Consider the following 26,901-nt stretch of genomic DNA (forward strand, 5'->3'; position numbering starts at 1 on the left):
GAATGCACGGCGCATAAAGGTCAGAGCCGTGTGGAGATAAGCGACGGTGCGAGCGAGCGACGAGCTCGGTTGTTGGCAGAGTGGAAGTGCGCCCCCCCCCCCCCCCCCTCCGCTCCCTCCGGCGCTGGCTTCCCGCTTCCCTGCTTGCGCGTGGGAGATTGAGTGCGTTCGCTCTCCGTGATAGCGCGCGTCCCCACACGCTTCGGCTCGGGCATACGGCGCGCGGCGGAGATTTTATCTATAGGGAACCTCACGGCGACGGCGACGACGACGGCAGAAATCTGGATGAAGTGTCCATATAATTGCTATCGCAATAAAAGTAGCGCCACGCTCTGAAGAATGCCGCCTCCTCCTCGTACGCACTCTCCGAAGCCGTCGCCGCGTTGGTATTGAGCTAATGGCATCACGTGGGCCGTCGCGCCGCCGGGCGCTGGCTGCGTTTGTTTACGATCGCGCTCCATCGCCATTTTCGCTTGAAGCGTCCAGCGACTGGCGAGGAGCACATGTTGGCGCCGTTGCTCTTCCGTGTTGCTTTGATTTTCGAACGCCTGGAGCTATGTTTTGCGGCAAGTGTGACGTCGCTTCACGGCAATTTCTATCACCATGACCTGCTGCGCCTTCGGATGCCAAATTAGTTTCAGCAAAGGCAAGAAGATTAATCGTTCTGTACGCCAACAGGCATGAATTCGCGGGCACACGAAACTGCATGTGAAAACGTGATTACGAAACTTTTCCGATTCAGCTCAATCCTTTTGACACTGGAGGCTCGAGCATGGAAGCTCATCTTAGGAAAGCAGCTCTGCCTTTTGTGGTTACTTACTAACTTTCTTTAGAGCGAATAGCTTTGTTTGCCTCTTTTGTTCTTGTTCGTTGTGGGCGGCCACCCGGTGGATTTGCGATACAAATGCACCGATGAAAAGCGTGTGTGCGCTCCCGAAACCAAGTTACGGGGTGCGTTCGTCGCCGAACGACAGCATCATAGGTGCTTGAGACGTACGTGCTAATTCGCGTGAGCTTTAAAGTGTGTGAAGGTTACGATGTGGGGGTGGAGCACCCGCAAAGAAAACATGCGGTCGGCCGCTCTTTCACTGGCTGGTTCAGTCGTCGTTAATTTAGTCGTTTGCTCGTTCGTTTAGTTGTTCGCTTGCTTGATTGTTCAACTATTAGTTCGTACGGCCAATCTGTGTCTGAGACGCACTTGCTGTACGACAACAACGCTGGTGCGTCCGTGCCCTCCGCCAGCCTTGGAGCGTCATAGCTTATACGCGCCGCGAATTCAAGTGGCAAGGACGGAGCGGATTATTCATCTTACTGAGGGTTTGCTGGAGGCCAGGATGTTGGCATTCGATCGTAAACGTGTTATTTACAACCATTCGTAACAAGATCTTGTGACATGCCCTTGACAAATGTAGTGCATGCGATACATTCGGAATCGTCATGGTACGGCGTTAGCGCTCGTTTAGATATTTATAAAAATAGTTATCAAAACAGGAAAAAGAATCTGCCATCACTGAATTTGTATATATTGTCACGTAGTAGTTGCAGTACAGAAAGCAGTCGCAAAACTGTGAATGACGAAATAGACTTTTTATTGGGCGAACCTGTGCCCACAAAAGCAAGTTGACCTCGAAGCACAACGATAGCGGCGAACACAGTCGGCGATCGTCGAAATCTGATCAGCGGTGAAACGTGTCGGCTTTTCTAAATGAGTGATCGAATGTTCCAGAGTAATCCCGGGTGCCCTCGGGTCTTCCAGAAAGTACTAGACAGTTCGGGTCGCTCATACAATCAGATTACATAAGCGTCGGTGACAACAGACAATAGATAGAAGCATCGACAACGTTCGAGAAACTTCCGATATATGCAGGCGCGTCCTGCGCCGAGCGATGTTGTTAAACATTGGTTAGCCGAGTAAAAACGGTCACCGGTGAAAGATGAAAGTGAGCGTGTCAGTATATATATATATATATATATATATATATATATATATATATATATTGTCACGGGCGGCGATCCTGTGGTCGATGCGTGGACGACGACGACGGCGTGGCTTTCTGGTATGCACGCGCTCTCCTGAACGATTGCTGTAGCGTTGTGTGCCTTACCTTGCAAATATATCCATTGTATATATTATCCCCGTAACATCTTTCGTGGAGGTGCTGGGTACGCTCGCTACAACACCGGGAACTGGATCTTCGTATATATATAAGTAACGGGATTTTTCAATGGGCCAAGCGTATTTAGAAAAATCAGAAGCACAACTTCGCGGTTATTAAGCTTAGGTTTATTTAGCCAACAGTTTTTGTCGGTGGACCGACCTTTTTCAAGGGATACAGGAAATTCTCGCAACACTCTTTTTATATCTTCAGGTAGAGAAAGAAGACGCCAAGAAAAAGTGAGAAAGGAGAGATAGAGAGGGCAAGCAGAAAAAAAAAATCCCAGGGAGAGAGCCAATGGCAGGGAGATTACTTGTTTGTCACGACGCGTGCTTGTCATTATTGGCAGTGGACAGGTGCTTGATACGGTCCCCATTACATGCGCTTTTACATGATTGACGACGATTCACGGCGTATTGCCGTCAACAGCGGCAGTGGACATTCCATTGACACGGTCACTGTTGAGCGTGTTTGACATACATGATTGACGGGCACGCCTGTCATATTAAGCTGAACGTGCTAAAAAAAGAAAGAGAGAGAGAAAGGAACGACACCAAGACCTGGTCGTTCCAGACAAACAAAAGGGTAAAACACGAGAAACACGAAAGAAGAAGAAATAACCTGCTAATATAATAGTAACAGCGTGGCGAAATAAGCATGAAATTAAAAAGCAAGGGCAAAACACGAGAAAGGGCAAAACATCTTTTGCCCTTTCTCGTGTTTTGACCTTGCCTTTTCCGCTAGCGTGGACGTGCCTTTACCGGAAGTGGACAGTGTTTTGAGAAGCGCGTTGGCGATGACGTATGTCACGTGACATTTGGAGGAGCACTCGGCGAGGAGGAGAGAGCAGCCGACGAACGGAGAGTAGCGAAGGAAAGAGCGAAACGAACTAGGGCCGTGTTTCGATCATCAAACACGTGTAACTCCGCTATTAAGGCACCATTTAGAAAAATTCTCGCGGCTACGTGTTCGTTGTAGACCGTGCACAACTGCAACACAACTTTCGACCTCTGGGTGGTTTAGGGGCCCTTTCACACATGTAACCATCAATTAACTTGAATATGTGTGTGTGACATTTTACACGTGTGACATGTAATTGTGTGTGATTAACACGTGTGACATTTCAGAACTGTGTGCTACTTTGTGTTGCAATTTTGTTGTCGTTGATTACAGTCTGCCACGCCCTCCCTCTATAAGTACTTCCAAACTTCCTAAACTACACTAAAACGATGTTACTTTAGGGCAACGCAAAAAAAATTGAAAGGTATTATTGTCGGCGATTTAAATGTCAAGTTGTTTTGCGACAATCAGTTCAGTTTATTTTCAATTCATTTATTTACTCTCAGGGATATGTTAACATTACAGAGAGGAGTGGGGAACATGGTGTGATTACATCAAGAGAGTGTAAATGGCAATTTTAAAATTCTTGTCATCGATGATGGAGGCGATGTCGATGGGAAGGTGGTTCCAGTCTTGCTTGTGGTTGATACAAAAAAATCAAACTACATATTACTACAAATACTAGGCACACCGACTTTGAACCGGAGGTCGTTGCATGAAAAAATGTAAGCAGGTGTTGTGACCAGCGAGTTACGTGGAACGAAGTTGGAATGGGGTATTTTATGGAAAAGACAGTCCAGCAGAGTTTTGTCGAAGTGAAAGATCCGGCAAATTAAGAGATGATTTCATTCACTTGGCACTTGCAGTACGGCAATAGTGGGATAGAATGAAGCAAGCAGAACGGTGTGGGATGGCTTCGGATGCAGAGAGATAACGACTGAACATTTGGGTCCCAGATGGAGGAGGCATATTCGAGTTTCGAATTAACTAGTGTTTCATACAAAAGGTGCTTGAGATTAGTAGGAGCAAGGGAGAAGTGTCGCTTTATTTTACCAAGGGAACGATTAGCATTACTGACTATATGTTCAATATGGTTTTGTCATAAATGTTTCTCGGAGATGTGAATGCTAAGGTAAACGTAGTTGCTGAATTGAAAAGGGGAGCATTATTAAAGAAATATTTACGGAGTACAGGATGAATCATATGGTGGGTAATTCTCATGACCTTGCATTTGTTAACATTAGGCTGCATTAATAAATTATTTCACGATTTACAAGCAATGCGATGGTCAGGTTAAAGGGGGAAATGGTCTGTAGAAGATAGTATTTCACAGTAAATCACTCAAGAATCGGCAAATAGTTTCATAGAGGAAGATATATTACAGGGTAAATCGGCAATGTACACGGGAAAAAGTAACAGACCTATTACAGATCCTTGAGGGACATCTGATGTTACAAGACAGGGGGCAGAATTGTGACATTTAGCTGTTACAAACTGTGCCTGGCTAGATAAAAACAAAACTATCTGTTAATTTTGCAACGCTGGGATCTAAGTTCAGTGCACTTAGTTTTAGAAGCAGAAGCTGATGTCAAACAGAGTTGAACGCTTTAGCAAAATAAATGAAGATGCTATCAATGAAGAAGGAACGATCGATAGCAGAATATAGATCGCGAGTAACGAGGAGCCGCGGGGTTTCACAAGAATAATGTTTCCTAAAGCCAAGTTGATGCGCGCTGAAAAAGAATTGGACTCAAGGAAATCAACAATGTGACAATAAATTGCGTACTTCATGAGCTTACACGGTGTGCTTGTTCGGTCTACAATTGTTGGGAGAATGTAGGTTACCAGATTTGTGCAAGGGAACCATCTTCCCAAACGTCCAATCACGAGGTAGTGCACTGCACTCAAGTGACTATGAAAGCAGCATGGACAGTATAATGGTAGTGCACCTTTGTATTTTTTAAGAACTTAGGATGGAATAAAGTTTGTGTTTCCTGAGTATAACATGCCGATAGTGATCTCATTTATGAGAGGAGGTACACAGCTGATTCTTTTTCTTTATTTTAAAGAGTGCTGGTATACTCGTGCTGTACTGGCGCTTGCCTTGCCTGTTATCGGGCCTTAAGACAGTTTCAAGTCATGTTCGCGGTTTTTTGTTTCCGGTCTGTGTTTGTGTATCATTATTCGAATAAATAATCGCATCTTTACCAAGAGAATAAAGTTTGAGGCTGTCAATTAACTTGCCTAAACCGAAAAAATCAACATCGATTGAATCCATAGGGCGAAAACAATAACCGTTAACATTCAGGAAGCGTGGTGGGAACATCGGTAATAAAACAAGGTGAATAAACTGAATTAAGCACGGAACACCACTGATTATTCAGAATTATTCATTATCGCCTGTTAGTTCAATTAGGCATTTAGGGCTGAATAAATTAAGGTTTACAGCTACTTGAAGGTGTATGCTTGCGAGCTTGTGTGATAGTCCGTTTGAACAAGCTACTGCTGCTACGGTGTGAGCCGTGGATCGTAGCACCAGCATTACTCCCAAAGCTTTATTCTCATTCCATTCTAACCACTCGAAGCGAACCGAGAGAGGCACTGCGACATTGTACCTCAGCAAAGCATTAAAAAAACTTTTGCGCTCACCTAATAATGAAAAATAGCTTCCAGAATCAAACTACACGCTTGAAGGAAGCTGGCTATCCAGACCATGTTTTAGTGTCGGTAGCAGAAGAGCAGCTCAAAAGATTTCGCGGAAGTTCAGGTCAATCTAACAATGAGCACCGCGCAAGCGCAGGAATGAGAAGCACAGCCGTAATTCCCTATATTCACCAACTTTCACATTATCTCAAGAAGATGGCGCTCCGCGATAACATTAGGGTGTTTTTTTTTTCAGTACCCGATGAGCTTTAAGGGCTCTGTGTAACGCCAAATCCTTCTTGGACAGAAAAAAAGTTGAGTGCACAAAAACGCGTAATAAAAAGCTCGTAGATTGCAAGGCATTTGTAGTGTTTCGCATTCCTTTCTCTTGTAGGAAACAGTACGTGGGTCAAACCAATAGGCGTGTAAATGAGCGGTTGAGAGAACGCAAAAACAAAACAAAAAAGCTGCCGCCTGGTGGGTTCCTCGCTCTCCATACGCAGGCACGTGGTTTCCGTGCTTTATTTGACAAGACCATTATTGTTGGTCGATATAAAGAAGAGAAGATCACCCGGTTGATTGTTGAGGCAGAGCTTATCGATGACGAACTTGGTGAATTGTAAATTAGCAAGCCTTCGATAGCGCTGTCTCCTAAGGAGTTAGATTTCCTGCGCAAGCGGTGACAGGTTGTTCTGGCAGGTTGTTGCGGGTGATTGAATATGATTCGATAGTGTGAATTCAGTCACGCGTGTTTCTCAGTGCTTCTATGTGATCTACGTCTGCTATGACGCTTGCGATATATGAGCGGTGTGGTTTTGAAAATAAACATTGTTGTTTCTAGTAGCACTGTGTGTTGTCGTTTTATTTGTGCCTTCTTGTGTCCATGTTACATTTCACGCTGCATCAAAAGTGTTCCTCATGCATCACCAACAACCCCCACCGCTACCCTCCTCTGCTGTGGAGGTTCTGGGTTCACGTATTCGTGATCATTTAGCCATATTTGTAATTTTTCGAGCACCCAATCATTCGAATGATGTAAAATTTACTGCGAGACAAATCAGGGAAGAATATGTTTTTTTCACTCACTAGTCGCAAGTAGAAGCTGGGCGGTTGTGTATCCAGATCACAATGCAGCTAGATCTTAGGAAATGTTTATTTGAAAATGACACGTTATAAAACTGCTTTTCTTCTCATACCAGTAGTTAATAATAAGAAAGCACGAGAACCGGGGATTACAAACGGCTTCTATCAGCGTAATATACATAAGCAAATATATTTCAGTCTTATTTCTAAAGACACCGAACTTCAGTTTTTGAAACAATTGAAGAAGTTTAGGATCATGCTAAGCATCGACCTGAATAAAATGAAACTCACGTTTTTTGAACGCAAGTTTAAAAGGGCTGGCCAACACCGCCGCAAAGCATGAAAGGTCTTTCATGGACTGACAAACATTCCTGCAGCAGTTGTGCCCTTAGAAAACTAACAAACACTTAGGCACCAGATGTGCCATTAGAATTAGAATAAATGAGCTAATATGTTCTGGTCATTCTACAACCAATTCATTGTACAATTATTTTGTACAAATTGGAGCAGCTGAGTCCCCGGCTCATACACACTGTCAGAACGAAGCTGTTTGACGTACTTGCGCTGTGTCGCCAAATACATGCTGTATTTTACTCTTACATCTGAAGATGAAATTGTATCTATATTAAAACCGTTTGAAAACAAAAGACAGCCGGAGAAGGTGCTATTAAGGTTTTATCAATTGAGTTCGTTGCGTATAAAATTAAAAGCCACTAACCCATATTTCCAATGAAATGATGTCATCTGGTATCTAGCTTGATAGGCTAGCAATTTCTCGGTTGACTTTACCTCATAAAGGTCAAAATACAATGATTTGGGTAATTATACAATATTATCTGTGCTATAATTTTTCTGAAGTTACTGAGGTAATCTTGTACAAACAGATTACTAAATTTTTATTAGCGAAAAATATCATAGTCGAACAGCAGTTTGGATTTCAAAAGGGCAGGTTATGAGAAAGGGCACTATTGAGGAATTACAGATAAAATTGTCCAAAAAATATTGAACTAATTATTTACAGTTGGAATTTATTTAAATATTCAAAAGGCATTTCATTCCATCAAGAACAATATTTTGTTCCATAAGCTCGAAACGTTCGGCTTTAAAGGAAAAGCACACACCTTTCCGTAGTTGTGTACACACTAGACCCCAATATATTTTCCTTCGTGGTGTACAGTCTGACAGAAGCCTAATCAAGTATGGCGTGCCTTAAGGCTCTGCATTGGGCTACCTGCTATTAAAATGTGTGTGAGATGACATTGTTGTTATTACTACTACGGGTGAGCTATTAATGTATGCTGATGGCACAAGCGTTTTATTCTTCTGGGATCTCGAAGCGACATCTAACAACTGGTTGTGCGAACTTAATTTCTTGGTCCCATTCAGCAAACTAAAAATAACTTTAACATAAATAGTGTTGTTTTCTCCCAAGATTAAAGCAATACATTACGCAATAGAAAATCGCTAAGGTGTCTCATTACTTGACCTTCTAGATTGCGATTAATTTTCAGGCGTTTAGTTTCAGTCGCACTTGAGCTGGTCACGTCCCGTAAAGAACGCTAAATAGAGGTAGCAAAGTTGTTTGGTTTGTTTAGACATAACGTATTTTTTTACCAACAAGGCTAAATAATAAATTATTTTATTCTGCTATCCATTCTCATTTCAGTTATTGTGTGCTAGTGTTGGGAACGGGAAATAAAACTGAAAATGATAAACTTCCTGCCTTACAAAGAAAACTAATTAGGTTACTTAATAAGATGGTATTGATATGTTGGCGTTCACCTCAAAGTATAAAATTTTACATTTGTGCCTTATTCATACGATGAAATTGTCAATGTAAATCTATTGTGAAGTATCGAGACACTGCAGTGCCATGTTTCCCCTTACTTAAGCAGGAACACTGGTCATAATTGGCTAAAATGCACATAGGTATAGAAAGAGAACGAACAAATTATAGAAGGCAAACACTCAACTATCAAATTATGATTTCGTGAAATGAGCTGCCTAGTATATTTCAACTGGTCAAATATAACCAGTTCAAATATAGCACAATCAAGACACTAAATTTTCAAATAGAGACAATCAAGTGCAAAAATTTCAAAAGCGAAAGAATATTCGCTCGCTTTTCAGTTTTTAGGAAAGTCAGAGTATATATCGTCCAGTTTGCTTACGGTGAAATTAATGCACTGCAGTCTCTTATATCATTCGAACCTATTGTGTCTTTTGCCTTTTTCGTTCTTTATTTTACATTTGTCTACGCAATGTGACAACAATGTTTATAAAATTGGTGTAATATGTTAGTATTAGTACTTCGCTAGTCTATAAAAGGAAGTCATTGTGCCATTTTGAAATTGTTTTCTGACAGATTAACAACGTTTTTTTTTAATGTTTCTAAAACATTTTTATTTTGTAACATGAACGGTGTTGTTGCGCATAGCGCCAGGACGAACCCGTGAGGAGGTTAATCAACTCCTTTTGTCCTGACCTGTGGGCAGTGTGTTATATTATCCGAAAAATTACTAAATGAATGCTAATTGAAATAAATTAGTAATTTGCGTAGGATGCTGGTGAACTTATTTAACTCTCAAACAAAATATACGTGCGTTGTTCGGACTGAGAAGAAAGTACTTTTTTATGATCTGTATTGCGGCCTTATATCATTCGTTACATATCATTTTCGCTGGTCACCTCAGATGTCTTCTCAAGCATTTTCATAACCTATGCGAATGCAGCTGAGGCTGATGGAATACTTCCGCTTGTAACACGATTTTATACATCGAAGCCACATAGATAATTCAAGAGAACCCTGAGCAGAAAGCAGTGGTGAAGTAATCTGAAAGGGCATCAATTTCAAAAAAGAATTTATTTCCATATACAATATGACGTTGCTTTCGCTAGAAAGCTGCTGTCCTCGCTTGAGTAGTTTACGGCTACAATGCCATTCGTGTAGCTGACGGCAAAAGTTTCTCTTCTGCTCTAGTTCACATCAAGCCACAGGCAACAAACAGCGCTTAGCATAAAACGCTGTCCGCGTCCACGAAACTTGCAGGGACAGGCCTTACAGAATTACGGGTTCTTTTGATCATGCAAAGATTATGCAAAATTCAATCGGAAAGTTTAGGCAGCTTCTGTTTGCAAGAGACTGATAACGACGCGCCACCACCACATGGGCCGGTCAACAAATGCAGGCCACGTCACTGCTCGCTACGTGGCACGTCTGTATTGTTTGCGCGACTGATCGAAGTGGGGACGCGCTGGCGGTGGTCGAGCGTGATCAGCGTGCCATGTCCCGACAAAAGTCTGCAGCCTCCGAGCGGCGTCGCTCAATACTGGTTGGTGATTGCCGATAATCCAATTGTGTCAGTTGGCTGAGGGCTCAGCCGTGCCTTTAAACTTGAAGTTGCAGAATTCATCACACACAATAAATTAAATTAGAATTTCCGTTGCTGCTGATTTATTTGTAGAGGACAAGCGTTATATTTGATGGCGTACAGTGAAGTAAGGTTAACGAAAACCGGATTGCGCGTGACTGAAGCCTGATGGTAAGAATGGTAACGAGCTTGCTTGGCCGCCGATAGCAGTAAATGCAACTTTTATATGAGCGTTTAATAAACCTAAACACAACAAAACTATGCCAACGCTCCTACACAGCGTTTCGGAAACCAGCACTGCATTATTCGCGTGGAACGGAATGAAAAAAAAAAAAATAAGGGACCATGTATGCAGAGAGTAACCCAAGTAATGATTACATTCGCTTTTGAAAGCGAACAAGACACGATGACTATATCACAAGGTAACGCAATTCTTGCCTGAAATGTACTTCTATGCGATCACTTCACAATGCATTTATGCCTTTACAAACTGCTGCAGCTACCACCATCTTCACAGTAAATGGTGACATTTCACAATAAAGTTATGTCACTTACTAGGTGTTGAAACAATTCAACACGCATCGTGGTCGTCATCGTCCTCCTCGTCATCGGTGGCGTCATCCTCACCGCTGCCACCGCTTCATATTTCAAGCTGACTACTGCAGGATTATTTCGAAACACCTTATGCCCAGCATTGTACATTTATCACAAATTACTCTGTGCTAGTCCAACGAGCTCGTGTTAAAACCAGTTTAAGTCATTAAGATAACAGACATATTGGCCACTTCAAACCTATCAGAAGACTGTTCATCATTCTACTGAATGTCGCTGGCGCAGAGCCCGAAGTGCATAACTCTGAGCTGGTAAAGGCCATCAGTTGTAATTGGCGTGGTCTTCTCGCGGCTTCTCATCAACATCAATGTCAATAGCCAGAGCGGAGGTAAATCGATGAAAAATACTTCACGCCATGTAGGCAATCAAGTGCATCATCGATGCGAGGCACAGAATGCACGTCTCTTTTGGTAATGTTGTTGAGGTGGCGGCAGTCAACGCAACACCACCTGGTGTCCTTCTTGCCGAGACGTTTTTCGAAAATCACACATATTGAGGGCGCCCAGGAAGAACATTCTATAAAAACTTTGGCGATATGCATGTTTATTTGCATATATTAGAGAAGGTAATTGTCGAGAACAGCAAACCGCCATTACTACAGCACATTCAGTGCACATTTTACTGCGGCCCTTCTTGTTATCGTAAAAAGGAAGTGCAAAAAGCAGCGATCACGTTTTCAGTAATTGTTGCCGGTACCATTAAGGCCCACCGATAAAACGACAGCCGAGAGCGGAATCTGGTGTTTGCCAGAGATGACACCCTACGTGCGTCTGATCAATAATGCATAAGGCAAGAGGTTAGCGCCGATGGCCGGGAACAATTCGGCTTTTTGGGGTAAAACACGACAACCTTCATCGCACGCGGAAACACCTGGTTCGCCGTTCCTCCTGGGTCTTTAAATATTCCTCTAATTGTGCTCTGCTAATGGAAGCGCGGTGGAGTAGGGTTGTACAGGCAGTCAAGAATGCGAGACCTCTAAGAGCAGCGGCAGCACCATGTCTGCTACGCCGCTAATAATGTCCTGTCTCCTCCCTACATAAGCTTTTGAAAGCAAGTAATATGTTCTTGTAAGTGTACATTTTCGTTAAATATCAGTGACGTCAGGTAAAGCTTTAGACACGGCCAGTTTTTCCTAAGAGGAGTGCTTCGCTTCTTATCCTGTGTAGCGTATTCCTATGTGGCAGTTGTTATGATTGAAAATATTGTGGTTGTACCTAATTGTTTAATGTGAGTGTATATTATTGTGTTTGATTATGCATAAGGAGAATCGATGACATAAGCTTTTTGTGAATGCCGTGCTATAATCTATGATGATATCAAGAGTATTGTTAAATAAATTAGGTACACAAATAGATTGTCAACAGTGGACATATTTTTGTGGCTCTTGAAGAACAAAAAACGTTGCACTTTGATACTGTAGTTTTATGTCTTCGATCCTAAACCGGTGCGCTATTCACGACTCGGTTTCATTGAAATCAGCGGTAAACCACCAGGGATGGATTGCCAGACGTGATGACAGATCTAATGGCAGTGACAAGACCATGGTTACCCTTGTTATTTTGGAAGTGAGATGCCGCACGAAATTTACAGCCCTTTCAGCATCTTGGATCAGAGTGGCTCAGCTTGATATGATTTAGTACTCATTTCCTCTTCTCTAACACTTCCGCTTGTTTCGCTTCTGTTTCAGTTCCGGCAAAGTCGTTTTCGTTCAACTACAGCAATTCGCTCCAGTCTGCAGACCAGAATCCGCGACTGCGTTCTCAAGAACCCTCCGTGAGGTTCTTGTGTGCGGCTCGGGGCACGTACCCCAAGCCGGAGCTGAAGCTGTTCCTCATCAAAGGCGGCCGGCGGAGACCCGTGGGAGAAGCCGGCGTCCGAACCTTTACGAGAGCCACGGCGGAAGGGCTCTTCGAAGTGGTTCTCCACGCCGACATGGCAGAGAGCCAGCTATCTTCGCTGGCCGACCTGTTCGAGTGCGTGCTGGAGATTCCATACAGCAACTACGCACAGACGCGGAGGTTAAGCCTCGCGCAAGGTGAGCTGCGGCTGCTCCATGCCTTCTGCCATTTATCAGCAGCCTATATCGCAAACCTTTGACCAGGCTTTACAAGTGCACAGAATAATGCACAGTTTTTCGTTTACGAAGTTGTTAGTTGCTGCAGAAATCACCGCTTCCCACACACACACTTGATTATGCCCGAATGTAACTGTAATATTGAGTTGAGCTCTACCCAGAGTGTTTTGAACAAGAGGCCTCATATAGAATTAATTAATACGAAGCAGTGTGCCGGCCATTGCTCAATGCATTAGGTTGTCCCAGCTGGGGCTCTTGGAACAAAATAACTAATTTCTGACCTGCGTGGTGGTGCAGGAATTGGTGTACTAATAATAATAGGCGTTTGCAAGCTGTGGCGTGGAACTTTTGGTAATGCTGGAAGCCGAACAAATGTATTCGCTAAAGCATTGTGCTTTATGGCACGAGGCACTGCCACGCGTAAATGGTGCAAGGATGAGAGTTCGGCAGTTGCACGGATGGTGGTATTGCGTCTTTCGGCAGACGTCAGCAGAAGGCAGCAATTGGCAGTCTTACGACTAAATTTTGTTTCGCGAATATGAGGGTGAGTATCGAGGTATTTTGAATACTTAGACGTCCAAGATAACCACTAACTGTCGTTAACCACCGATAAAACCTGCAATTAGCATGCTCCGGGTTAGGTTGCTGCAAAACAGTTAATACTGATCAAGAGCACGGCTACTACGCCATGGCTATTTAAGACGACGACGCCGACTTCTTAAGCTTGTGCGGGCTGTTCCTTCAGGAATCTTCATATTGGCTAAGCCTTTAGCGCAATTCAAAAAAGACAGGGACGTGACAGAGACACAGGACAGCGCCAATTTTCAACTTACGTTTATTGAAACACAGAGGCAAATATATAGCGAAGCAGGTATGAAGGATACAAAAAACTAAAGGTAAATCACACTCCACGCATGCGCACGTCAAAACCGTCCAGGAACGCGATTTCCTTGTCAGAAAGATTAACTGACGGTGTACTAACACAGCCTGCTCCCTTTTTCCGAATCAGCTGGGCTTCGATTATCTCCTCCTTACTCCTGGTCCTTACTCCTGGACTCCACTGTGCATGCGCCGAACATTTGCTTGCAGGTTTTGCTGGGACAGTCACGGCAATGTTCAGAAAGGTTTCCGTCCCTTGGTTTTGCCACAATACGCTTGTATACTGCAAGCTTTTCATTAAGGCATCTGCCAGTTTGCCCTTTATATGGCCTACCACAAGGTAACGGAATACGGTAAACCACCCCTTGCGAGCACTCCACATCCTTATTCCTATGCTTGAGTTTACATCCCTTTGATTGTTTGGGAAAAGGGTATGTCAGCTTACACAACTTTAACCCAGGAACTGCCGGCTGACAACAAATTGCAATTTTTAGATTTAAAGTTAATTTTTGTAGAAACCCACATAAGCTGGTATTACCATTCTAGGGCCAACAAACCACTCCTTTCGTATTCTTCCTCCCACTCGAAGCTTGTCAAACGGGCAATTGTGAACATGTGCTTCACCAATGCCATGAAAAAATCATGTCCTGTCATGATACCCGTCAGCCTGAGCGAGCAAGCCAGTCGGCTTATTGTGGCTGGTTATCCCAAAAATGTGCTTGTTTTAGTGGCAGAAGGCTTGTTGAGGAAGTGCAAGACGAGCCGCGGTGAACAATCCACAGAAATAAAAAAAGACGGTGGTGATTCCGTACATGAATGGAATTTCCCACAGGCAGAAAGGGATAGCCAATAAGGTGAATGTAAGGTTGATATTCTCTGCTCCAGAGAAGCTATCAAAGTTGTGTAAGCTGACAGACCCTTTTCCCAAACAATCAAAGGGATGTAAAGTCAAACAAAGGAATAAGGATGTGGAGTGCTCGCATGGGGTGGTTTAGCGTATTCCGTTAACTTGCGGTCGGGTATACATAGGGTAAACTGTCAGATGCCTTAATGATAGGCTTGCAGAACATAAGCGTAATGTGGCAAAACCAAGGGACGGAAACCTTTGTGAACATTGCCGTGATTGTCCCATTAAAACGTGAAACCAATGTTCGGCACATGCACAGTGGAGGCCAGGAGCTAGGACCGCAGCATGCGTGAGATAATCGGAGCCCGGCTGATTCAGAAATAGGGAGCAGACTGTGTTGGTACACCGTCAGTTAATCTTTCTGAGAAGGAAATCGCGTTCCTGGACAGTTTTGACGTGCGCATGCGTAGAGTGTGATTTATCTTTTGTTTTTTGTATCCTTCATACCTGCTTCGCTATATATTTGCCTCTGTGTTTCAAAAAATGTCAGTTGAAAATTAGCGCTGTCCTGTGTCTCTATCACGTCCGTCTTGTTTGAATTGTGTTAAAGGCTTAGCCAATATGAGGAAACCGTACCAACTAGCCCAAGAATTAGCCTTGTTGTCATTGAGGGATATGCGTAAGAATATGTTCTACATAAGGACATTTACAGCAGCAACATCAATACACTTGAGGGTAATTTTACTCGTGGCAGTATCTGCTGTACGCTTCACCAAATTAATGACATCATCTGTAACAAAGTACGTTCAACCAGCGGGCGAGAATGAAAAATAAAAAAAATCACAGCATATCCACGAAGTGAATGATGATGAGTGGGCGAAGCACCAGGGGATCATTCTGGTAATCCACAGCTACGGACGAGAGATAAAGAGAGCGCGCGTCGGGAACGAACGCCCTTGTGCAATGCAGCGCCCCTAGCTACGGAAGAGAAAGAGAGCGCGCGTCGGGATCGAACGCCCTTGTGCACCACAGCGCACCTAGCTACGTACGAGAAAGAAAGAGAACGCGCGTCGGGAACGAGAGAAAGAGAACGCGCGTCGGGCGTCGGGAACGAACGCCCTTGTGCACCGCAGCGCACCTAGCTACGGAAGAGAGAGAAAAACGCCGGAAGCGTTCTCCGGAAGCCGGAAGCTGGATTGCGGAACCGGAAGCGGAACCGGAAGTGGAAACTGAAGCGGAAGTCGACTTCCGGTTGTACTATACATATACATATATATGTATATATGCGTATACATACATACATACATAGCCGTCTCCATGCCAACCAGAGCTACGGACTTACTCCATCTAGTGAACACTTCATAAAACTACAGGTGGCTACATAGGGAGGAAGGACAGACCCACGCCCTAAGGAGCTTCGCCCCTAAAAAAAGCGAGGACTAGTTACATGTTTCTAATTAGAGTAAGCGCCTTTTATCTTACCCATGGCCCTGCTGAAGCTTTTAAAATATCGCATAGGATGCGCCTTCATGTGTTTTCGTATCCTTTATCTAGATACGTAGGTTAGAATTACTTCGTGAGCTAAAAAAATCAAGGGCACCGAACACGACACAGCAGATTGGGGCAATGAAATTTCAGGCACACCTTTTGAATATGCCATCAATCATGTAGCGTCTCCAACCCCCCCCCCCCTCATATAGCTTATTAAACATAATATTCATCTGGTGCCTATGGAAATAATGTTGATTACCTGGAATGACCATCTGCAAGACGCACTGTTTGTGTTGACAGTGCAAATTAAGAAATTCGTGCATTGTGATAAAATGTCCTGAATTGGCGATCGCACGTTTTCAGGCCGATCGGACGAAAAACACTGTCCTTGGCTAATCCGGTTTAATAGAGCGCTTCAGAAATAATTTATTCTTGTTACGGGCGCACAATATGTCACAAAATACTGGTTTAGGATCTTGTAAGTAGCTCGCAAGGTGTAACTGGTGTAACTGTAATAGGACAAAGTCATTCATTTACAGAAGCGTACGCATTCGGTTTTGTTGATTCATGACTTGAGCGAAAACCGCGCGAAATAGTAGCACGTGACAAAAAGAGCGCTTCAGCTCTGTTATCTCTCCTTTTCTCACGTCCTGTATTTTTCGCGCTGTTTCCGCTCAAGTCATTGATTTACTCATGACGTAATGCCATTTGCTGTTATACCGAGATTAGGTCTTCGTCTCACGAATGTAGCTTCGCTGCTGCTTGTACCGTCGTACCTGACGATATAAAGCACGTAAGGCGATTCTTTTATTACTCAACTTGAATGCAGATATGTTCAGGGGTGAAGCTTGGTTATGCTGCATATAGCTTCTTTTTTCAAAGGTTTTCGTTGCAGGGGCATTGTTTCTGCTAGATCTAGTTCATAATGCATATGTGCCATTGATCAGCTTGTGCAGATGGTCATTTGATTACTGTGTTTTTTTTTCTCCCTGTCTTTTGCAGAACTCACCTGGGGAGCTTACGGTAAGGGTTGGTTCTGTGTAACTTTCTGGTTAAAAAATTAAAATTAAATTATGGGGTTTTACGTGCCAAAACCAGTTCTGATTATGAGGCACGCCGTAGTGGAGGACTCCAGAAATTTCGACCACCTGGGGTTCTTTAACGTGCACCTAAATCTAAGTACACGGGTGTTTTCGCATTTCGCCCCCATCGAAATGCGGCCGCCGTGGCCGGGATTCGATCCCGCGACCTCGTGCTCAGCAGCCCAACACCATAGCCACTGAGCAACCACGGCGGGTGTAACTTTCTGGTGTTTTAAGGAGTAACACAACGAGAGAAGTATGTGGTAACGTGTTCATAGCACAAAAATACTAAGGAAATAAGGAACAGGCAGAGAGTGGAACTTCCTTAGTACGCGTCTGTTGTGAACACCATCGAAACCAACTGTTACCAACTCGCCCAAGCTTGCCTCGAATGGAATTCAGTCATTAGTAACTTCAGTTAATGAATAACAGCTCCTTCAATTGATTTTAGTACAGCTAGCTAATTCGTCAGCGCATTAAAGCGTTAGCAATTATTGCTTGCTCAATTTTTATTAAAAAATTATAAATGTTCGGGGTAAGAAATCGCTGGGTGCGCATCTGGACATAGTAGTTACAATAAAAGTGTTTATGACTAATCTTTGTACCAGTAGAAAAACTAGATCCTAGATTCCTAGAACTAGAAAACTAGATTTGTGTTGTCAATGATGGCAATAGTTCAGAATTCACCAATTCTAATTAAAAATAGACTCCATCCTCCCAGTTCTATACTGGCTTACATGTCATTTTGCATCCACCTCAGTTAAAATTTTGCGAGTAATGTAAACGCCTTAAAAGTTCAAGAAAAGATTTTCTGCCCTTTAAATACACCGAAGATGACTCTTAATAAATAATACTGAACGAGTTCGATTTGTTGAGAGTTCTCGCTCTTTTCAGTCTACGTGAAGTACCTATGTGAAATATTTATGCGAAACAAAAAAGGTCCGAAAAAACGAGATAGTGAAAAGAGAGATAAGCAGTGCTTCGTTGAATGCTTATGAGCGGTTGTTTACAAGATCCCGGTCATGCGGCCCTGTTTCATTAGCCAGACAGGCCGCTGTATTACTGATCGTCTACGGGAGCGAGCGCACTCGCTTGAGGACTCATTTGCCAGTAATTTGGCAGAACACGGTAAAAAAATGCTTGTCAGCAAATTCTACAAAGCTACACATTTCTTGAACGCGAGAGAAAGCAAGATTCATTCCCGTGTGATTAGCGAATCTTTTCATACATACCAACGCGGTCATTCTTGTGTCAGCGTGTCTTCGGTATGTCTCCATTGTAGTGACATACGCAATTTATTAAATGCGTGATAACATGCCGAAAACAGTGGCCGGAGAAGAAATTGGTATTTTCATGATCTCTGCGGATTATCGTGCTTATACAGGTTTTCTTTAGCTGCACCAAAAAAAAATATTGCCTGTGTGAGCACAATTGTAATCCTTGATCTAAATTACTCGATGATGCGGCTTCGACGAGAAATTAAAAGTTAAATAATTAACAGAATTTCCCTAACTACTATTTTTATAATTATTGTAAGGGACATATTTAAATCTACGAATTAGGACCGCCGAGTTCGCAGGGCTCATTCACTTTGAACAAAACGCCAATGCATTTCGTTGGACAATTTGGAAATGAATACCTTATAACTGCTGCAGTCCTGAGAACTTTTTCTAAGTGGATACACCTTGCGAACTCACCCGCTATAATTCGTAAATTGAAATAGGTGCCCTAAAGTAATTATTTAAGAAGTTTATTAGAATAATTATGTTATTATTTAACGAAGCATTTTGATTTCTCGTAGAACGCATGGTCGCCTCATTGAGTAATTTAGATCAAGAATTTGAATTCTGCTATCTGCCACACACAATTTTTTTTAGTTTTTGTACCAGCAAAACAAAAAGATTACTCCATCTTCCGCTAAAGGGAACCATGTGTGGATGCGAAGCAGCGGGGCGATGGTTTCGCAGCAGCGGCCCGAGCGCTCATCGCGGCGCTGCACAGGAGAGAGATTGAGGCGCGTGTGCTCCGTCATTTTCATACCGCGGAACTACCGTGGTGCCCCCAGTGGAGTATGCAGCTGTCGCACCACCTGTCGTGCGCGCCGCTTCGGATTCCTAGAGGAGAGAGAGGGGGAGGGGACGCGCGTGCGCTGGGGGGGTGTGGCACGCGGGTGGCGCTCCGTACAGTAGAGGATTCCTAGAGGAGAGAAAGGGGGAGCGTAGAAGAGGAGAGAGAGGGGGAGGGGACGCGCATTCGCTGTGAGGGTGTGGGACGCCGCGGGACGCAGGAGGGACGGACAAAGCCCCCGCCATAAGCTGCTTCGCATGTAAAAAACACCGGGTTTATTGGATTGATACGCAACAAACATTTATTGTTTGCCAGATCATGTCTGTCGTCTTCACTCCGTTCTGTTGTTTTCGCTGATCGATTTCCTTCTAAATACGCTGAAGCACTTTTGCTGTTAAAGGAAGCTGCTAAAAGCCTTGCGAACGCTGTGAAACTTATCCGCTTATGACGAGGCCTATTGAAGGGAGGCACATTGTGCAACCACTGAAGAACGTCCTAACTACGCAGTGCCTAAGGCAGAGGGGAATAGTTGTCACTTCTCAGCATTTTAGTAGCCATGCCTGTTACGGGAGCCGTAAAGGAAGGTCGCGTAATAAATTTGGCAACTAGGGGAGTAGGTTAAAAGATTTGATGTATGCTGTACATTGGAATCCTTTCTTATAAAAAGTTATCAGAGAAGCTACAGAAATTCAGAGAATTGTCTCTTAATGCATAGAATTCGTTGGTACGTCTGTTACTTAGCTTTTCATTTTATTTCCCTGCTGCCAAATTTCAAGTTGGTGTACCCGCAAAATTTTAAGTTGGCCCTCCCCCAAATTAAAGTGACACACCTCAATATCTCTCCCAAATTTAGGTTGACCCACTCGCAAATTCAAGTTGGCCCATCCCCAAATTTATGTAGCCTCACCCCAATTCCATGTTGGCCCACCCCCAAATTTTGGTCAGCCCACCAAAATTTCAACGTGCCCCACCCCTAAATTTAGGTTGGACCAACACCATATTACCCCCAAATTAGGTTGGCCAACCGTAAATATTAACTAGGCCCACCCCAAAATTTAGATTGGCCCACTCCCAAATTTAGGTTGGCCCATCCCCATGTAAACCCAAAATTAGGTTGACCCAATCCCAATTTCCCTAATTGCCCCCCCCCCCAATATTTGAAGTTGGCTCACCCCAAATTTACATTCGCATATCCGAAATTTCAAGTATCCCAAATTTTAGGTAGGCCCGCCCACAAATTTAGATTGGTCCCTTCCGAATTTAGGTTGGGTCACCCCAAATTTTAATTTGGCCCACATAAAATTCAGTTTACCCACCCCTATATCACCTTCAAGTTTAGGTTGCCCCACCCCCATATAACCAGCAAATTTAGCTTGGCCCAACCTCATTTCATGCTTAAGTTTAGGTTGGGCCACCCCAAATTTCCAGTTTGTCTACCCCTCAAATTTAGGTTGGCCTACCCAAATATTAAGTTGGCCCAGCACGATATCACCCGCAAAATTTGGTTGGGCTACCCTTATAACTCCCTCAAATTTAGGTCCAGTTCTGTCCCTTGTCATGAAAGTAGCACACGAAGTTCAGTGCTAAGCAAAATGGTCAGTACCGCTGTAGTAGGCAGGACATGAAGAGTATTTTTGTTTACTGTTCGGAAGCAAAATTTCTTTTATCACCCCTAAATTTAGGTTGAGCCACTCCCAAACTCAAGTTAGCCCACCCCAACGCCTTGTATTTTCTGTGAAACATTATGTATTCCTATGAGGAAATGTGTCACGCCTTTGGCGTTACAGGCACGATTCTTTTACTAGAATTGATGGGGTACTCGCTACACATTAAAAGAGTCTACAAGTGTCTATTCATTGTTCTGCCTCGCCAACAAACACACCTAAGCAGAAAAAATTTGCTCATTCGCATACAACAGAAACAGGACCGAAGGAAAAGATGAGCCATGTCACACTTTTGCATTCACAAGTTTCCAATATTTTCAAATGATAGGTAACGAGGTGCCAGAACATTTTAAGGTGTCTAAAGTAAAGCAGTCAAACAACTGAATATTTTAAACGATAATTTGTTCTATTTTTTTTTTGCATCTTGGATCAATAATTAGCATCTAGATATTTCTCTCACTACTTTTCCCTCATTTCTCAATCTATTGCAGGTTTTTCTAGAGCATCTACCATGTCCATCCTGTCGCTATTTTGCATCGTCATGAGCTTAAGCATCTATAGTATTTGCATCCCGGATTAGAAGAAGGTGAGTTGTTTGAGTTAAAATTTTTTTCGCTCTTTCAAACACCTCTAAAGGGGTATGGACATCCCTAAGTGCAACAGCCATCTTCCTTTATCGGGGGACCGACTCGCGGATGGGCCCGCGCTATTCCGAATTCCGTCAAAACCGGGAGTGAACACGCTACCCCAGCGGAAAAAAAACTGATTGTCCCAGTGCCTTTCATTGCACATGGTGCACTGGGAGCTCTAGGCAGTGTGTTTCAGTGCCTTGGAGCACAGTGTATTGTAATGGCAGTACTGGGAGCTCATTGGGGCGCTGTGCGGATGCTGGTTCCAATCATTCTGGGAGCTGGTCACATTAGAATTCATAGTGACGTGCCTCGGTACATACTATTTTACCTATGAAAACACCGGACCGTGCTGGAGCACTGGAAAGTTTGTTGGCAGCACTCAGCTTCGGTGCTTCCCGCTTCTTACATGGCCCGGTGAAAAAGTAAATATGACCTTATTTGAATCACTCATGATTGTAACTACACTCTAACAGTCATTCAATGTTTCATGATTCATCAATTCTGTCTCTTCTCACGAACTTCGCACACGAAGTACAGCGCTAAGCAGAATGGTCGGTACGGCTGTAGTAGGCTGGACACCAAGAGTATTTTTGTTTACAGTTCGGAAGCAAAATTTCTTTTATATAGAGGTGAACAATAGCTCAGGGAGTCGCCGCGAATCCCGTATCCATCAAATGCATCGCTTTTTTTTTCTCTCTTTTCCTGTTCACTTCGATAGAGACTTTTTTGATTCTGGGTAGCACATTCTATACAGATAAACTAGCTTCAATTTGCCTCTCGTGCACACTACGATACTCAGATATGTGTTCCGCTGCATACAAGAGGCAAGAAGGCTAATAGAAAGTAGCTGTTGCCTGGCAAGAGAAGTAAACTATACTCGTGCACAACTTTCTGTGGCAATGAAGGGAAAGCTACGGAGACAAAGCACTCACAAGTGAGAGCTCTTCTGAAAAGAGTCCCGTGTTTAAATTCACTTTAGTTTAGGCTGGGAAAGAGAAAACATAATCACCCCATTAGCAACAGTTTAATAGCACAAAACACACCACTGAGTATTGATGGCCCTATCTTGAAAGCGGCCTGCAAAGGCCACACAGTTTAGGTGCACCAAGGGCGTGTCTCTTCGTGTGCGCCGTGTTCTTGCCGCTTAGTTCGCGTTGAAGTGATGGGCAGCATGAAGGGAAATTCGCTCGTTGCTGCTGCCGCTCGTTCTCACGCCATCGCATTGACAGCGAGTGTCCGCGGTCATCGAGTGAGATGTGTTCATGTTTGTCTGTGTGTGGGCGACACCATGCTTGTTAGTTTATGTACTAAGCCAATGTTTACAAGTTTATACGGCCGGTAAGCTACTGTCCTTACTTCGCGTACCTGTCCAATAATTTGCTATTGCAATCGAGCGAAACTACGTCATTCTTTTGTTGCAGTGTATGCGGTTTAGTGTATTCATAATTGGCACATTGAAAATAGCAGAAAATAATTTAAAAACTCATTTTCGGCCCCAGCCAGTGCCCCATGCGTTTCGCGTCCCTGCGTCCAGTGTCCCAGTGGTAAGGCACTGATAAGTCAGCAAAATGGTAAGGCACCGATAAATCAACTTACCTCACATTTTCCCGCTTATTGGTTCCTGTAATGTGACAGTAATTCTAGCTAATGATACTCAACGCTTTCTTGAAAGAGACAAGAGTGGCAAAATGGGCTTGTTGGTTTATCATGAAGGCAGTATTTCAGCGCTTAGTATGGATGCGGACAAAGAAAGAGACGTAGGAACACACAGGCGCTACACTTCTTTGTTGTGAGTAGCGCCTGTATGTTCGTACGTCTCCTTCTTTGTCCTCGTCCTTACTAAGCGCTGAAATACTGCCTTCTTCAAAGAGACCCATACCATCATCTAAATTCCTGAAATCGTGTTACACTGTGGTGGTTGCTAACGTGATTCTTTATTTGAATCCAAACAAATCATACAGCTGCGAGAGCATTACTATTTTACCATTTAAAGCTTTGGCAGCATTTTTTGCGTCCAATTAGCCTATATGTGCAGCCTCATTATTTGGAAAATACTTGTCAAACACTGAAAGTTCCATGTGTTATTCCATTCTAAAAAATTGGCCTTTCAATTGTCTAAACCGTATCGCCAATTATTGCTCCTTCCGAGATTTTAAGTTAGCTGAGCACGTCAATAACAGAACACTATCGGCTTTATTTTCTAAGTTGTATCCCTCGGGAACAGTGAAGATATAAAAGAAAAAATTGACCGAAGTTGCGCGCATATGTGCTACAGATAAATCATGAATGCCTTGTATCAATCAAGGAATAAACGCTCGAGTGTTTTGAGAGGTCAAAAAACGACGTTTTACACAAACCTGAAATATTGTTCGGTAAATTAAAAAAAAAATCTGGTATCGTGGATGATGAGTTGTCAAACGCGGACTAACTCATCGATATCAATTTACAAAAGTAAACGAATGTTGTGCCAACTCGGGAGTTGTTAGCCATGGTTTGCTGCAAATATTTATCATGGCGTCGTTTGTCTTTAGCTCATACGTCAATTATTTCATTTACATACCATCCACACAGCGCGTTAGCTTCCACGGGGATGAATCCAACATTTTTTTCTGGAGTTAAACTAGCTGTACACTAGACGTTCACGGTGGTGCTTTGCGAAAGGTAACACGCGAGCGCGTGGCCTGTGCTCTGCGCCGCCTGCATGTGACAGCGAGTAGCAGCAAGAGGAAGCCTGTCCGCATTTGGCGTCATCTATTGGCTGCCAGAATAACCAGACACGGCTGACAGGCAATGGTGTCTAGCATAATAATGATTGGCAATGGGAAACGCTATAATGGTTTCGCATTTCCACACGTAAGCAGTCTTAAATGTCTGCCGAATTCTTCATAACAGAGAGTAACATTTCTGCAATCACACACTATAAAAGCACGCAATAACTGCGCACTATCTATTGCTTTGACAGATATGAATATTTTACCCCATAAATAATTGGGTGCATGACACTTCTATTTTAGTTTCTATTAGGATTCGTATGCTTGTTTTGACTGAAATTTGCGCTCATCATCAGGAATTGAACTGTGACAAAAGGTAAACAAATACGTAAAATGACATTGTTGGTACTATGAGCAACGTGTCATTGGAATGTCATAAGTGTTCCGTGGAAATATGGTCATATAGCCTGCAGGATAAAAAATTATTTTATTACACTTTAAGAGATTTCATGTCAAAGACACAGCATACACGTACATAAAAGTATTAGCAAAGGTAGCTGTGCCACGATCAATTCGTTGAGAATCATAAGAAGTTCGAATGTGCAGTGCATTACACCGGGTCTTTCTCAAGATGAGTCTTTCTCAAGATTTCTCAAGCGCTGCTTCGCTGCATCATTGAGCGAGCCTGAAGCGAGCGTTCTTATCAAGCCGCGATCTGCCTGTGTTCATGCTCGCCCTACATTTAGACGTAAACAGTCAAGTCAATTATTGTAAGTCTGCTGAGGGCGCGATATTTGCGCTCTCCGGTGCCCCAGTTTCTTTTTGCAGGGTGATTTTGGGCAGAATTTATTAGGCTGCAAAAATTTCTGGAACCTCTTACGATCACCATGGAGGACAGGCATTAGGACCAATCGTCTGACGATATTGCTTAAAATGTCCACTGATATCAGTTTCATACTTACTCATGTAATGCTTAGCTCGAGTCACTTTAATATGCACGCCTCCGTAGCAAAAGAAACCCCCGACGAAGTCGCTTATACCCTCGCCTCCTGCATATGTACATGTTTTCTAAACACTTCTAAACACTGTACAGAAACAATGGAATTATGGAAGGGCAGGCTGAGAAGCCTCGCCTTTCAAGCTTTCGAAATTCAACCCTTGCTTAGCACTGTATATGTTTCCATGTTTTACTCATAAATCATTCATTTTTCGTTTCAGGAAAGTAAAAACCAAGAACACGGTAGAAGGAAGTTCAGGGCAAGTTATATTAATAGAGAAATACGATTAAAGAACAAGAAAAATAAGCAGAAAAAGCTGGACTCTCGGACCATGATTGCGCTTCTCTTGTTCATCGCGAGAACAGGCTTATGGAGGCCTAAGTGGGGTCCTATGGTTAAAGGCCGTGTCGTAGGCGAGGCAGGCGCATAGGTGGCTGATGAGAGCATGCAGCAAGCACATTCCACTGATTTACTGGCGAGAGCGAATGGCTCGAGGAGCCCAAGCATACCCCAGAAACATGCCTAAGTGTAGCTGAAGGGAGAGGATGGCGCCACTAGAGAGCTTTCTCTCCGGTAGACAATAGAAAAGTCAAAAGCCCATGTCTGCCGCTTCAGACTCGGCGGGCGGTACATATCTAACGAGTTTTTAACAGATTATCTTAGCGAGGCGATTGAAGTAGAGGCAGAAGTATAAGCTGTCTTCTCAGCTTGGTACAGGATCGGAAAAGGGTCGTCTTATTAGGGAGCAAAGGTCAGTCTAATGTCTTCCGACCCACGCCGACGGACGGAGGCGTGGGTCGACATGTTGAATTTCTCGCTTAACAAGATGTCTTAAATATAAGCTTTCGTTGTAGTCGATTAAACAGCGCCCCGAGTTGATTCAACACGCTCTTGAGCGTTGGGGGGTGCTGAAAGCAATGGGGCGTAAAATTTACGCAACAACCCCAGAGCAGTGCCGTAAAGAATTTCTGCTGCGGGTACGTTAGGTCTTCCTGAACCCTTTCAAGGTCACCTACGTATTGGTGCGGCTCCCGTTTTCTGTCCAGCCATGTTCCTTTGACATTATTTTTCCAGGTATGAATGGGAGGACCATACCAGGAGAGCATTTAATACTTGTCATTTTTTATTTCTACACAACCCGAATAATCCTTGTGTTCGTTTTATAATATCTGACAGCAAAAAAAAAAAAGAAAAGAAAACCGTGGGCAGCTTTTACTAGTGGTGCAAGGCTGGAGTAAACAGCGGAGCTGGTGATTGCCTAGCTTCTTCCAGGTTTTCTTAGTCTTGGCTAGTTTTGCTAGGAATGGTAAGTGATGCTAGGCACGGTAAGCTGAATGGGCTCGCCGCCGACGCGCAGATTAGCGCTTTCCGCGCTTCAAGATGAGCGGCTTCTTCCGGTGTCTGGATCTTTGGTCGTCCAATGTCAAGTGTACATGTACTCGCAGAGAGTCAACGAGAGTTCTGCCGCCGTCATGGCGGCTCCGAACTTTATCTCCCCGGTGACGTCACGGCCAGCTGCGCTCCACACTTGCCGGGGCGTGGCTGGTCGAAACCTGCCGATCCGCCGCCAGAGGTGCTTGCTGCAGTCACGGGGACCGCGTGCGTTCGGCGAGAACGCGGGGGAAGGGGGAAACGCGACGGCGTCGGCAGCAGCATCTGCGCTTTGCCTCGTTGGTGCTGCTAAAATTTTCTCTCTCTCTCTCTATCTCTCTCTCTTTCTCATTTTCTCTTTGCCTCTCCCGAGCATAGCG

General features: G+C 43.7%; 1 protein-coding gene across 5 annotated transcripts in view; it reads left to right on the forward strand.

Moving 5' to 3' along the window:
- Positions 1-26,901, forward strand: part of LOC119456239 (uncharacterized) — a 148,918-nt gene that overhangs the window by 104,036 nt on the left and 17,981 nt on the right. For 2 of the 5 annotated variants that reach the window (XM_049668670.1, XM_049668671.1), the window contains exons 3-4: positions 12,393-12,740; positions 16,999-17,019. The exons of 1 other annotated variant lie outside the window; for it this stretch is intronic. In XM_049668670.1, coding sequence (XP_049524627.1) covers positions 12,393-12,740; positions 16,999-17,019 — 369 coding nt within the window. Of the gene's footprint in view, positions 1-12,392; positions 12,741-16,998; positions 17,020-21,300; positions 21,393-26,901 lie in introns of those variants that run through there. 2 more of the 5 variants (XR_007467436.1, XR_007467437.1) reach the window with 2 other exon arrangements.

This window comes from Dermacentor silvarum, chromosome 6 (assembly GCF_013339745.2).
Source record: "Dermacentor silvarum isolate Dsil-2018 chromosome 6, BIME_Dsil_1.4, whole genome shotgun sequence".
In the NCBI taxonomy this organism is placed as follows: domain Eukaryota; kingdom Metazoa; phylum Arthropoda; class Arachnida; order Ixodida; family Ixodidae; genus Dermacentor; species Dermacentor silvarum.